Genomic DNA, 14,547 nt, shown 5'->3' on the forward strand with positions numbered 1-14,547 from the left:
CCTAACATCACTGAAATAGTATTGAGTGAAAAGAACAGCCAAAATCTACACAACCGTCCTCATACATGACTATGAGGATAGACATGAGAGATTTACCTGCGGGGAAAGCCCAGTGCTGACCGGGTTGACGTGGCTGCTCGGTGCAGATGTCATGAAGGTGTCAGAGTAGCCAGAAAACCCGTGGCGATTCGAAGCTAAACCATAGGTGGAACAGCTGTCATTTCCGGATAGACCACTCTGGTGCATAGTGGACGGAGGTAGCGGTTGGGGCCGGTGAACTGTACCTCCGCCATCTGAAAAGATAAACAACAGCGCATACGTGACTCGAGTAAGTGTGTGCGGACAAAGCAGAATGCACTTCCTCGATCGCTCTTCGACATCTTCCCTGCCACCATAGTCTTGAAACAAAATACACCTTGGAAGTGCACTCTAGGTACTTACACACCTGGTGAACTATTGCCTTCACATGGTACAACAATCAGAGAGCAGATGTTTTCAGATAACCAGTGACATGACAGCTGGCCTACATAATGTGCACATGGGGAGAGTAATAGCTTAGAACAACATAATGATGTGATATGTTGCATGACTGACCAACTGCCCCGTGTCGACCGTCGAGACCTTCAAGTTCCTGGGAATTACAGTCTCTCAGGACCTGAAGTGGGAGATCAACATCAACTCCATCCTCAAAAAGGCCCAGCAGAGGATGTACTTCCTGCGGCTTCTGAGGAAGCACGGCCTGCCACAGGAGCTGTTGAGGCAGTGCTACACAGCGGTCATCGAATCAGTCCTGTGTTCTTCCATCACAGTCTGGTTTGGTGCTGCTACAAAAAGGACAAACTCCGACTGCAACGGACAATCAAAACTGCTGGAAAGATTGTCTGTACCCCCCTACCCGCCCTTAAGGACTTGAACGCTGCCAGAACTAAGACAAGAGCATGCAAAATCCTCTTGGACCCTCCACATCCTGGTCACCACCCATGGCAGCTCCTTCCCTCAGATAGGCACTATTGATCAATGCAAACTAAAACAAGCAGACATTCCAACAGCTTCTTCCCTCTTGCCATTAACTTCTTAAACAATTAATTTACAAGTCCATTGTAACAGGCTGCCAATTTTTGTCTTGAGATGTCATATCCCTTTCGGGCCAATTATACATTACTTATGCACTCACTGTAGTAGTATCGCCACCCTGCACTACTTTGCATATCTGTTGTTGACCAATACTGGCCAATCGTGTGCTTGAGAAGTATCTGCACCATTTGCACAATTGACACTATTCCAGATTATCGCACTAGTAGTCACTTTAAACTGCATAAATTTCTTGAAGTCTCTCCGCCATTTGCACAATGGTCACTGCACCAGACTCTTGTTCTTTTAGTCATTTCAAACTGCTATAATTGCTAGAGAACTCTGCATCATTTTGCACAATTGTCAAAAAGAAAAATTAAAAAAATTGTACCGGCATTACCACATTACTGGCAACCTTTTATTGCTCAGTGACTGTTTTTATGTTTTTTAGGTCTCAAAAGTATTCTCTGTCAATTGACTGTCAGTTGTCGTACTAGAGCAGCTCCAAATACCAGAGACAAATTCCTTGTGTGTTTTTGACATACTTGGCAAATATAGATGATTCTGAGTCTTCAACAAGTATTTCATTGTTGTCACTTCTAGCTATCTAGCCCAGTGTTTCTAAACCTTTACTGAGCCGAGGCACATGTCAGAAAAAAGTATATATATGGAAATACCATATTTTCACGACCATAAGGCGCACTTAAAAGTCTTACATTTTCTCCAAAATGGATGGGGCGCCTTATAATGTATAGCGCGCCTTACGTGTGCACCGAGTTCCAACATCTATAAATGTTGTGGTGTGTTGAGCGCTCCGCTTGACTTTTTAAAATGTATTTTAGCATTTCCATCCGACACGCTGCTTACACAGAGGAAAAGCGGACGTGGCTGAGGACAGTGTTAAGGGTACGTGAAGGAGGACGCTAAAGCCACGCCCCCACACCGGGCTGACTGTGATGGAAGAACACAGGACTGATTCGATGACCGCTGTGTAGCACTGCCTGAAATTAGTATATACAATATGCCGCTGCACACCTGCTCTCACGGCACAGTGGCTGGGAATCACTAGCCTCGTCGGCCTCCTCTCCGCAGTGTGCTGTGTGATTGTTTAAGTGATACATGTGAGCTGTAGTGGATTACAACAGATGACTAACCCTCACCAATCTGCTCGGAAAGCAGAGCCGACAGTTATAAATGTTAAGCCTGTTCAATATTTGCGATCGCAAATCCTTGAGTGAGAGGACTCACGATTGCCGGTGGAGATATGGTTATGTGTGTGGTGTGCTGTCCTGGTCATCCTGAGTGCACCACAGACAATAATAGCAGTTAGCACACATATGCAAATTTTTTTTCTCATCATGTGTGAGGTCTCCCGCATTTTAAAAACAGGCTAAGAACTAAGTCGACTGGGTGTTTACCCCTACTTTAGGATAATAATCTCAATAATAAGGGATTTTTGTATTAACCCTAACCATACATTTTTGAGTGATTTGATGGACATTTGATGAAAACAATATTTCAAGATTAACCCAATTCAAGTGATACTTCTAATAAGACACACTGTCATGTAAAGTGATTATCTTGACCTTAAGGAGTAAGCAATAGCCCAATAAGATAACAGCAAAATCACTGTTCTGTCTGCCATGTTACTCTCAATTGAAAACAACAAACAACACCACAAATGCAGAGTCTTAACCAATCAGTAGTCGGAAGTCAACCTTCCTGTTCTTATTGAACAACTCCAACATGCTCGTTCAGAGTCACCCAAATTCTTTTCACAATCAGCAACTCACAATGAAAGGCAGCCTACGCTCTTTCAAGGACTTTAGGCTAGAGAGCCCAGCTATACCAAGTTGGTACCCCTCTATCCTGACAGCTTCCCCTCAGTGCCCCCCCCCCCCCCCCAGAAATATGACATTTCAGTGCCCTAGTCCTAGAACCAATTTACAATATCAGCATACTTAATTCTCATCTTTTGCTTGAAAAGTGTCCAGGACTCTCTTTTGTGTGTGAACCACCTTTTCTTTGTGTGCTCCAGTAACAAGAGACCAGAATGCCTGACAAAACATGTTCTCGAAGCCTAAGGGCACTCAACCCTTCAACTGTATTACTTTCTTGGAAGGCTGTCAGTATTCACTGCAATTTCTTAACCATATATTCATAGAAGATAAAAGGTGTTCCTCTACCTTGGGACAAAATATTGCTTGGGTAGCTGGAGTCTGCCAGTTGGTATGTAGGAAGTGTTGGCATCCCTGTGGGGGGAAATCCGCTCGGCAACAGAGGGTTGAAAGCTGTTAGCTGATTGGCTCCTGCTTGTTTTCGCCATCTGGCCCTGCGATTGCTGAACCACACCTGTAATATAAAATGCAATAACAGGACAGGATCAGTGATCAGTCTGTTTTTATTTATGTTTAACACAACGTCCCAACTTCATTGGAATTGGGGTTGTACATGATACAGTTGAACAGTATTTATATTTATCTCACTTCCTGACTTCTTTTTCTTATATAACTGTAGGGTTGACCTACCGTCTTCATTACACAGTGTCCATCTAAAATCCTCTTCTTTAGTGTATAATATAATGTTGACCTCTTACCCTGTGTCATGTCCTGCCATCTCTCTCCCCCTGTCAAAGTCACAGTCGTGGGTCAGCAATACCAAACCCTTATTTGTTTCCGCAAGCAGCTTTCTCTCTTCAAGGAACATATACTTCATTAATCCATTTGCACAAACATTATGGTGTATGTTGTCATGGATTTTATGCGTTACAAATGTTGCAAGTCACTTTTTGCTGTAATGCAGTAATGTTAGCCATTAATGGTTATAGTTTACCCAGTAATGCACATCACTACTCATTTTACCAATGTAGCAATTGTATCTTCTCTGAACATGTACACTTTTCAGTCATTGGACAAGAGACATGTTGATCATTATAACATCACTACTGATTGGTTGTGATGTCAATCACTGTGTGTGCATTTTATTTTTACGATTATGATGTGGGCTAGTTTATTATGTAGCACATCCTTCCATTCCCTTCTATACCACTTATGCCTGACAAGTACATGTTATTAATTTTTGTTTTGTTCATTTATTTGTTTTTAGGGCCAACATTCGAACAGAAAAAATACAAAGTGCATCTAAGAAGGACGTTTTTTTCAGCAAATGACTTTGAAATTTTATTTTAACCTGTGGCTATAAAAACAAAGTTTTTGTTTGATTTTGTAAAAGGTACAAAAGTATAAGTTGGCTTATTTATTCTTTGGAGGTTTGGTATTGTTGTCTTGCTCAAGGTCATTTGTGTATTAAAGTTAATTTAAAGTAATTACAATTCTGTGGTTGTTTTGATGAAAGCACCACAAAGGTAACACAGAAGTTATATGATGCATTTTAATTTGGAGACAGTAATAGTGTATAATGAACGAGACAGTAACTACATCATCCATCCATTATTTATAGTGCTTGTCCTCATTCGGGTCATGGGTAACTGAAGCCTATTCCAGCTAAACTTTTGCGAGGACTAGGGCCGGGAAAGAGAAACGGCTAAGTTGACCACATAAATTGATCAACGCAAAAAGTTACCGTAGTTTCTCATGTATAATGCGCATTTCTTTCCTAAAAAAATGTCAAAGGTCAATAGTGCGCATTATACATAGGTATAGGGGGAAATGAAAAAGAAAAAAAAAACTTTCGCATTTTATAAATGTATGCCGCCATGTAGAGGTTATGAAAAAGCTGTACACTTTCATGCCAATATGCCACCGCCACCTAGAGGTTATGAAAAAGGTGACCCCGACACTTTCATTCCAATATGACGGGGACATATGACTGCATATATGTACAGAAGTTTAGATACCCAGGAAGAATTTGTGAAATATTTTTTTTTTTTTTTTTTATACGAATGATGACTGAGCAACAACAATCATTAATTTCTTCATGCTTATGTTTCATTTAATGATAATGCTTTTCTGAATTGCTTGACAGTGTAATTAAAATTAAATGTGTTTCGTCTGGTCCTTCATGTTTTCTTGAAATAATTGTACCCATCTTACAAATTCTGCCTGGGTAATCAAGCATATGAGCACAACTGTGTGTTTTCTCATTTACTAAATAAAAGTAGGGCTGTGATTTTCAAAATAAGAGCCAGTAAATAAAAATAAAGTATTACGTGTTCAAATAAAGTGCTTAACTTCAGAATAATTATTTGAAAAAAACTAACAAAATACAGATAATACTTAATGTCTTGATCATATGGGTAGAAGCAAAATCATGCATTGTAAAAATGTATTATACATAGGTAGAAGGGTTTTCCAGAATTTTGAGGTCAACTTTGGGGGTGCGTATTTTACATGGATGCGCATTATACACAAGAATTTACGGTATGCCTCGAAACTATGAAAGACAATGATAAAACCATATTTGCGCAACCTGGAGATTTGTTGCAGACGCACATTCTGAGTCTATGGGATATGGTTTCCAGAGAAAGAAAAGAAAAGCGGAGCTGGGGTACCCTGGAGAGAAAGCATCCACACATAACTCGAGCAAGATGTGTATGCGACTACGGGTCCGCACATACTTAAGGTAACATTTTAGTTTTTTTTAAACTAGCTAATGTAATACTGTATTTCCAAACATCGCTAGTTAGAACGAATTTGATGGTGTTTGTAGACGAGACTCGCTAGTGAATTCAGTTTGCAAATGACGTGCATGAGTGCCCCTGTGCTCATGGCTTTTATGAAGTGCAGCTCACGGTCTGGTACTTTTTAAGTAAACTGGTACTGAACAACCCATTACTGTTTTACTGGAGGCGAGCATCTTCCACTAAATCGTCATGCCCAGTTAAACTCGCCTCGTTGCAAGTTGTTGCTTCTCCAGCTCACTGAGCTTAGCATACCTTGCTCCCTGTGAACAAATCGCTTCTCTTACCAAGACATCGCTAAGCAGTGATCAGGTGTGAGTGTTAAGTGACATGATTATTGTGGGAAATTGTACAACAACAAAAAATAAAGAGCAGGCGAGTGCGCTGGATCATTTTGTTTCTGTCTTCCTCACAGCCACTTCCAGAGCAGCCATTGGTGGCTGCGAGGGGGACTGAGCCAGCTTGAGAGCGTGTCGCCGGACCCTGGCTTTTATGAAAATGTAAAATATTGAAAATATCAAAAAAAATATCAAAATATTGACTTTACTCTACATCAACTTTAGCAAACACAAGTGCTAACCCTATGGGCAAATTACAGTCTTCAAATAACATTACTGTAAATTAATTAGCATGTATCATGGACATCCAGCAAGTGGGGGCTCAAGGCCAGTCATGACCAACGACAAGTAAGCATCGGTCGGTGTATTACCTGCACCCGTGCCTCAGTGAGTTTGGTCATCTGGGCCAGCTCCTCCCTTGTGTAAATATCAGGGTAGTGGGTTCTTTCGAAAGCCTTCTCCAGTTCTTCCAGCTGCTCGGCTGTAAACGTGGTGCGACTCCTGCGCTGCTTCCTCTTGAGGGGAAGATCAGGCTCCGACTCCACATCTGACACTTCATCCATTCGACTGCCTGTTCAAACAAGCCGCACTCGTGGTCACTTTGTGCTCTCATGTCTTCATTTGCAAATTTGCTCGAGAAAATGTCAGATGAGATAATGATTTGATTCTTCATATGTACTGTACATGCTGTACATGATTTTAGATTTACATCCTCCTCCTCGATTGAAAAGCCGCCTCCCATAGTATTCTCATTGAGAGACTCAGTTGAATCTCAGATGCGCCCCAAAAGTGCTTGAAATGACACTCTGGTTGTTGTCATTCCATTTAACTTAAACATTCACATCCCAGCCATCCCACGTTTCATTTGGTGTTCTTCCTGGCTCTGTGTTCTCATCCCCCTTTTATGCATCATCTCTGACTTTTGGCGGAAGGTTACAAAAGGATAGAAATCTAAATTTCACAGCTCAAAACAGAATGCAATGTCAGGTTGCGTAAGAATATGCCCAAAATAAATGTATTAATGAAAATTAATCTGAAACAGAAATGTGCATGTTCCAAGAAATAATAAAATACTAAATAATTTAGAAACTAGAGATTTGAGATGAAAGATTTCAATCCATTTCTTAGACTTTCACCTTGAGGACTATGTGTGTATCTGCTTGAGCTGGAAGTTTTTTTTGCTGTTAATCCATAATGAACCAAATATGACAGAACCAAATATGACGCAACAAGTATGGGAATGAAGACCACAAATAAATCAATAAAAACAATACAACAATAAAACCCTTCACTCTTCCAGTGGACTGTCAAGTAAGCAAAAAAAATAAATAAATATGTTTTATATTTATTACAGAGCTATGACGTGATTGTGAAATTAATGTATCTAAAATAAACATCTCCATAGGACTTTCTTGGAGTAGTTTTGAATGTGTCTGTCTGTCTGTCTCTGTGTCGCCCTATCCTATTCTCGGCTCTGTGGAAACAACATTGGGAGTGGGGCTGTGGTATGCTTTTTTTTTTTTTTTATTGAAATTTGATTCTGCCCCACAGCTTCCACCTAACAAAATGCTGAAGTGTAATGTGACCAGTATATTGTTGTTGGAGAACAAATTAGAACATAAACTGATAATAATTCAAGCTGCAAACAGCGATGAATGGGCCTTCAAGCGTCTTTTTTATGGGGAAGCTTCAATATTAAACATCAAACTTTGTCGCCATGCTCCGCTAGCATTAGACATGTAGGCGCAAAGGTTTTGCAATTTTGCCTCGCCCAATGGTCTAGGAACCTTTGGGCTGGTTTGGGAAAGTTACCTAGTGGAGTTCTTCAAAGGACAAGCCCTAGAATCTGTCCAAAATGGATGCTGCTGATGGAAATGCTGGAATTCCTGTCTAATTTGAGGCCTGTTATGATAAACGTCCACCCAATTGCATGTCTAGTGGTGAAAGTGGTGTCGGGAGCTACATTTTCTAACTTTCAGGGGGTGCTTCTCAGTGAACTTTGCAGGATCGTGTTCGGGACTGTAAAATACATATTGTACATTTTCTCCAAGATATACATGCTGCATGTTGAATGTCGCAAAAAGGTGATTAATTGAAGAAAAAAAACATTACTTGACAGTAACAATAAAAACATCCATCCATCCATCCATCCATTTTCTGAGCCGCTTCTCCTCACTAGGGTCGAGGGCGAGCTGGAGCCTATCGCAGCTATCATCAGGCAGGAGGCGGGGTACACCATGAAGTGGTTGCCAGCCAATCGCAGGGCACATACAAACAAACAACCATTCGCACTCACATTCACACCTACAGGCAATTTAAAGTCTCCAATTAATCCATGTTTTTGGGATGTGGGAGGAAACCGGCGTGCCCGGAGAAAACCCATGCAGGCACGGGGAGAACATGCAAACTCCACACAGGCGGGACCGGGGATTGAACACGGGTCCTCAGAACTGTGAGGCTGACGCTCTTAACCAGTCGCCCACCGTGCCGCCATAATAAAAACAATAATAATAATAATAATAATAAAACAAGCACATCGACCACTATCATTTTCCTGGTACATGTTTGCCATGATACTCATTGGAGTGCCCAGGCGGCAATTCTGACAAAACATGAAGCTGATCCGTTTGGAAGGTGATCTGTTTGGTATCATTTGCTATTACACACTCCATTGTCACGTTGAGTAGAAAAACTATGGCTCCTCAGCATAACGTTTGATAGCCTTGTGGATGGGGGGTTAGGAGGGGGTCTCTTTTCAAATCATAATAGGAAACAGAGATTATCGTGAGAATGACGCTCAGAGCCGATAGACAGGTTCAACCTATGCGAGGTCTTATTAGGAAGCGCTATGCAGTTTCACACACACGTTGCAAATATGCTGCAGTAGAATAACAATGGTATGAACAACCACACTGATTTGTCGCAGCGAGAATATAATTAGTATAGCGTTCATTTTATTCAAATCCTTGCCATTGTGTGAAGCGACAAAAACTTGCAGTGGAAAAACGAGCAAATCTAATTCATTTAGAGCGGCAAATTCCAACCAAGGCCATTTAATCATTGTTTTTTTTTTCTAAAATGGCACACTCTGATTACCTAGTAATAATAACATTATTCAATTTTGCTGTTAGAGTTAACATCACCCAATTAATTTGGAGTTATGTAATTGAGATGCAGAAAGAATGAATACTAAGACAGAAAGAGTGCTCTGCTCCTCTGTGGCAACAGCTTGTTTTTTTTTTTTTTGTTAATCTTTCCTTGTATGGAAAGTGCTGAAAGATGGTGTCTTGCAACAACAAAAAAGTTTAACAAATAATATTTAACAAAGTAATAATATTGTTGTGTTTGTTCTTTGAGGTTGACTTCGCTGATCAACAGTGCTGCTTTTAGGCATAATGAGAAGAAATTGTTTTTATGATTGATTAATACCTCTCAATCAAAACTGAACAGAATTATCTTTGTAAAGCAGCCAATTATATTAGATATACAACTCTTGTGTTGGATATTATTAAATTGGGCAAGTAGTTAAAATGTTGTTGTGTATGTACACTAACGCTGGTTAGTGTACATTTTGATTTCTGCAAATGCTCGTTATTCTTGTGAATGATTGTCTCTCATCATATTTTTGCAATACAAATGCAATAATGTGTATTCTTGATTCTGTGGCCTTCACACAAGCTGCCCATTCTAACTGCAGGAGACAAACCATGTGGTTGTAGCTGTCATTTTATATCTCAAGTGTAAGTGTGTTTTCTTCCAACTCAACACTAACAAGGTTTTCCCTGGTGTCCAACCATATTTTGCACCAGGGGTTGGTTTCACATAAAGCAGTATTTTGATGGACTGAGATAGAAACAAATATTTAAAAATTGTTGTTGTAATTTGTGGGAATTCCACTCCCATCTTGGGGTAATAGGAGACAATGACAACTGAAGTGTGCTACCGTATGTCCGGTCTACTCTGTAATTTTGTTTTTGGTCGACGTCATTGCAGAAAATCCTGCTTCGCAAAGAATGGACTTCGGAACTAGAAGCAAGTCATTCCATGCTTCTATGCCAATCTCCTGATATTCTGCCTTGATTGTAATGCAGAAACAACTCCCTGTGCCGAAGCAGTTTTGAAGGCTTCAATTGCCTCATTTGCGAGCCTGCCGCGACATATTACGCTGAGCGGGCTCGGTGCGTGACAAACACCTGAAAGCTGTATTTTAAGTAGGACTGTTGCTATTGTCTTCTAGATGCAGCTTTCTTTTTCTTGGAAGTTGTTGGTTCTTCTTCTGTCTCATCAGTTGGCCTTTTTCCCCCTTTTGCATAAAAGCTCCCAAAGACGCTTTTTAGTCATTTTTGCCAGCTTGCGGGCTCATATCGTATTATGTGACCAAGATGAGCAAGTGGAAGCACCTGCTTTTTAAAATGTCTTTTAGCCTCTGGTGTTTCATAAAATCTTTTTGTTCCGTCTCTCTGTGTAGCCGGGTACCAAATGGCCCACGGACTGGTGACGGCCTGGTCGTTGGGGACCGCTATCCTGCGGCATTGCAGCATATGCAACAATGTATATTTCATTTTGAAATGACTTACTTGATAATTATTTTCATAGCCCATCAAAAATGACATCAATGTGCTCGTCCCAGATAACCCCCAACATTTTTTATATTGTCATTTCTATTGACTGTACAGTATTTACGTGAATCACAGAAACCCTCTAAAAAGATGGTCTTCTATTATGGTCACATGCACCAGCTGTTGCAATATTGCGAGATGGAATGTCAAGTCAGCCTCCTTTTAACGCTTTGGGGTTCTTGTTTGAAGATCCATGACAAGACTGGGTCGGAGGCCAGCTAATAGATGGGGACATAATGAAGTGGAGCCAAGCTGTCACGGTTCTGGGAGTTTTTGGGACGCCTCTCGGGCGTCAGTTGCCACGGCCTCCACTTAAAAAGAGACCCGTCAAGTGTCCCCCAAGCTTTCAGTATTAATAGTAGAGGCACCTCAGGGGGTTGTCGGCCATAAAGGCCTCAAGCAAACACTCGGCAGGACCCAGGCAAACTCTTGACTACCTACCGACTCAATGGTGACCGAGGGCATCTTTAAGTAAGCACGGGGTCAGGTGATGACAACGAATTACATGAAATCGAAATGTAACTTTAATTGGACATAATTGCAGTTGAGAATAGTCAAGGGCTAGCTGTGTCAAAAGTATTTTTTTGTATTATTGTTTAACAGGTGAAATGTGCATCTCTCAGTCATAATTTTGATATTCATTATTCATTCATGATTTCATTATCATCATTGGCAGCAAAGAAATCCAGCTCAGGATAGGAAAAGCGTGTGGTGCTCTGTCAGATTTCAACACACTATGGAACACTAGGATCCAAAATTACAGTACTAAGGATACGCGTATTCAGCATCTTACTGCATGACTGCAAGACTCGGACGCTACCCCCCCCCCCCCCCCAAACAACAGACATCAACACACTCAATGCCTTCGAAATGAAATCCTACAGACCGTTACTCAACATCAGATGGTTTCAACCTGTGAGTTTAGGCAGAGAGTGAACACGACTGATAGCACAAAGCCAAACACACTGCAGACCGTTATGCAGAGAAAGCTGAATCTCTTTGGTCACATCAGCTGAACGCCAGACCCGAGACTCCTCACAACTTTGGTCTTGACTCTTGTGCATGATTGAAGGCGCTAAACAAATGTAGAAGACCTAAGAGACAATAGCAAGATGGCATCAAAGAATGTCGCCAAGAGAGTGTGTGGGCCTGTGGATATTGATCAAGTCAAGTAAGTCAGGACTATTATTGCTTTTTTCTCACTGATTGGTAGGGAAAACTTAGGTGCTTCTATTAGCTCAGAGGGGAGGAGGTGTCCATTTTGACTCAAACTGATGTTACCAAATATGGTTCCTTGCATACCTATATATGGAACGGATGTCATTACTGTATCTTATGTACGTACATTTACTGTTTAGATGTGTCACAATGGCCAACACCAACAGCTTTAGATGTCTGATTCAAATGTAGTTTTTTTTTCAATTTTTTTCCCACTGTGCAATATTGATATTTGACTTCCAAATTTTAAGCTTTCAATTGAGGGCAAAGTGTTGTAATTTATTCAGACAAAGCAACCCTCCACTTGGCACCAAAAGTCTCTCCATCAACAAAACCTGTGCCACGTCGCTCTCATTGTTTCACTTCACCATTGTTCCTGCCTTTGTGTCAGTGCGCCTCGATTTAGACCCGACACATGAAGCAAAAGTGTATCGTAAGCAGCACTGTGCAGATTTACAGTGATACGTGCCAACAGATTTAGGAACTTTGCACTGCATTATGTTGGGAGGGTAAAAAATATTTTTAAAATCACAACTTTTATGGCCTCACTCACACAACAGCACCAACGACACATTAAGTTTCCTTAAAATATGTGTGCAAAGGCAAACTATGCGCACTAAGGATATACTGTATATTATATTTAAGTGGCATTGAACTAAATCCGGCCCACACAAAGATGCTGGCTTGTTGTGGGCATTATGTCTTAGCAAACTGCTCGTAAATGCAAAGTCTTGATCTCCTTTCCTCCTTGGACTCTTGCATGCTCACGTCTTTATTTAGTAGATTAAAAAAAATAGCCGTAAACAAAAAAAATAAAATAAAAAATGCCGACTATTAATAAACAGTGATATGTATTAGAGCTGTGAGCAAATATGATAAGAAGAGGCCCTCTGAAGATATGCTTGACACAGCCCGGAGGCTTAAAGGAGGCAATAACGGACCGTGTTTAAGAAAAATAGAATCATTTCAAGTGAGAGATCGGGAATTGAGAATTCACTGATATGTGCCTGCTGGCTAAAACGCTTCGGGATGCGCTCACTGATGTGTTTCTTTGCAATTGATAGGTAGGCCATGAGTATTTTGGCCAAATGAAAAAAAGGATTCAAGGCCAGGCAGAATTTTTCAGACCGTTAGTGTACATACAGCACGTTTGAAATTCAGCATTTGTCCATTTTGTAAGAGCGTCATGACAAGAGCTGGAGTCTACGCCAGCCTATTTAGGCGGAAAAGGCGGACGACAGCCTGGACAATCAGCTGTCAATCACAGAGCGATCGTTAACATGGCGCAGGTACAACAGTGACAATTGATCTCACCAGCTGCTATCCAGTTTTTCAACAGTAATTTACAATATACTGTAAATGTAAATGATGTGTGTTTATTTCATTGACGAGCTCTATATTAAAGTTAATTAGATTTGGAATAAATCGGGTTAGTACAGTATTATTGAAAGCTGCTATATGAAATTATGCTATTATTCAAAATAAAGTGAGACATACCGTAAACGATACTGACAGTTTTCCTCATGTGCGTGAGTGCCTGCCTGCATGCGTGGTTGGGTGTTTTGAAGTTTCCATGATACAGCACGTTCTATCAGCGCTTCAGCCCTGTGTGAAATTTGGTTTTAGATATACAGTGGTGCCTTGGGATAGGAGTTGAATTTGTTCTGTGACCATGCTCGTAACGCAAAGCACTCGTATCTCAAATCACGTTTCCCCATTGAAAACAATGGAAATGCTATTAATATGTTCCAGCGTTTCTCCGGGCACTCCGGGTTTCCTCCAAAGACATGCATGGCAGGTTGATTGACGACTCTAAATTGCCCGTAGGCGTGACTGTGAGTGCGAATGGTTGTTTGTTCCTATGTGCCCTGCGATTGGCTGGCAACCAGTTCAGGTTGTACCCCGCCTCCTGCCCGATGGTAGCTGGGATGGGCTCCAGCACGCGAGTGAGGAGAAGCGGCTCAGAAAATGGATGAATGGGTGGATAATTATTCGTATATACTCTTGAGAGGCTGAAATTCCGAGGATTCTGAGAATTTTAAGTTAAACAAGTTCTCTACACGATTAATGGATGATCAAAAATTGTAAATGAGTCATTTGATAATCCATATTTAAAAATTGTAAATGAGTCATTTGATAATCCATTAGTTGTCGATTAATGAATTTAATCATGGCACCTCTAATTATTAGAATGATTACTATTTCATCTCCATTTTTTTCACAGGAGTCATTGCATGTTGATGAAAATGGTTTTGTTATTACACAACAGGTGCCATCAAATTACTCACCTGTCCGTCATCGCAATGCTACAACAGTCTCTCCTCGAGCGAATCAAAGTTAAGCTCAGGTTCTGTCTCAGACTTTCCCCTGATTGTGTCAGGCCTCGAGCTGCTCGCAATGCAAGCCTGGGACGTGTGTACTCGCAGGCAAACAATACAAAGTGTAGCGAGTGGACACAGCGAGCCCTCCTACTGCAGATGTACATTAATTCCAAGTGGGAGCATTAGAAATGCTGATCAGCTTGGCAGCACACAGTCTAAGCTTTCCTTTCAGCGTTTTACTGTTGTCTACTTCAATCGTGTCAATGTGAGGGAGTCTTTTCAGAGGTATTCATGCGTCTGCCTTCGGGCCACAATGCTTGCCACTTTATAAACTGTCAGCC

The 14,547-nt window shown here is 41.0% G+C and overlaps 1 protein-coding gene across 1 annotated transcript in view; it reads right to left on the reverse strand.

Annotated features, from left to right (window-relative positions):
* LOC133414443 (paired box protein Pax-7-like) overlaps positions 1 to 14,547 on the reverse strand; it is a 43,755-nt gene that overhangs the window by 16,883 nt on the left and 12,325 nt on the right. Inside the window, exons 5-7 of the mRNA XM_061699835.1 lie at positions 6,420 to 6,619; positions 3,258 to 3,423; positions 97 to 293 (exon numbers count right to left, since the gene is read on the reverse strand). Of these exons, the coding sequence (XP_061555819.1) occupies positions 97 to 293; positions 3,258 to 3,423; positions 6,420 to 6,619 (563 nt within the window). The remainder of the gene's footprint in view (positions 1 to 96; positions 294 to 3,257; positions 3,424 to 6,419; positions 6,620 to 14,547) is intronic.

This window comes from Phycodurus eques, chromosome 1, assembly GCF_024500275.1.
Source record: "Phycodurus eques isolate BA_2022a chromosome 1, UOR_Pequ_1.1, whole genome shotgun sequence".
Classification (NCBI taxonomy): domain Eukaryota; kingdom Metazoa; phylum Chordata; class Actinopteri; order Syngnathiformes; family Syngnathidae; genus Phycodurus; species Phycodurus eques.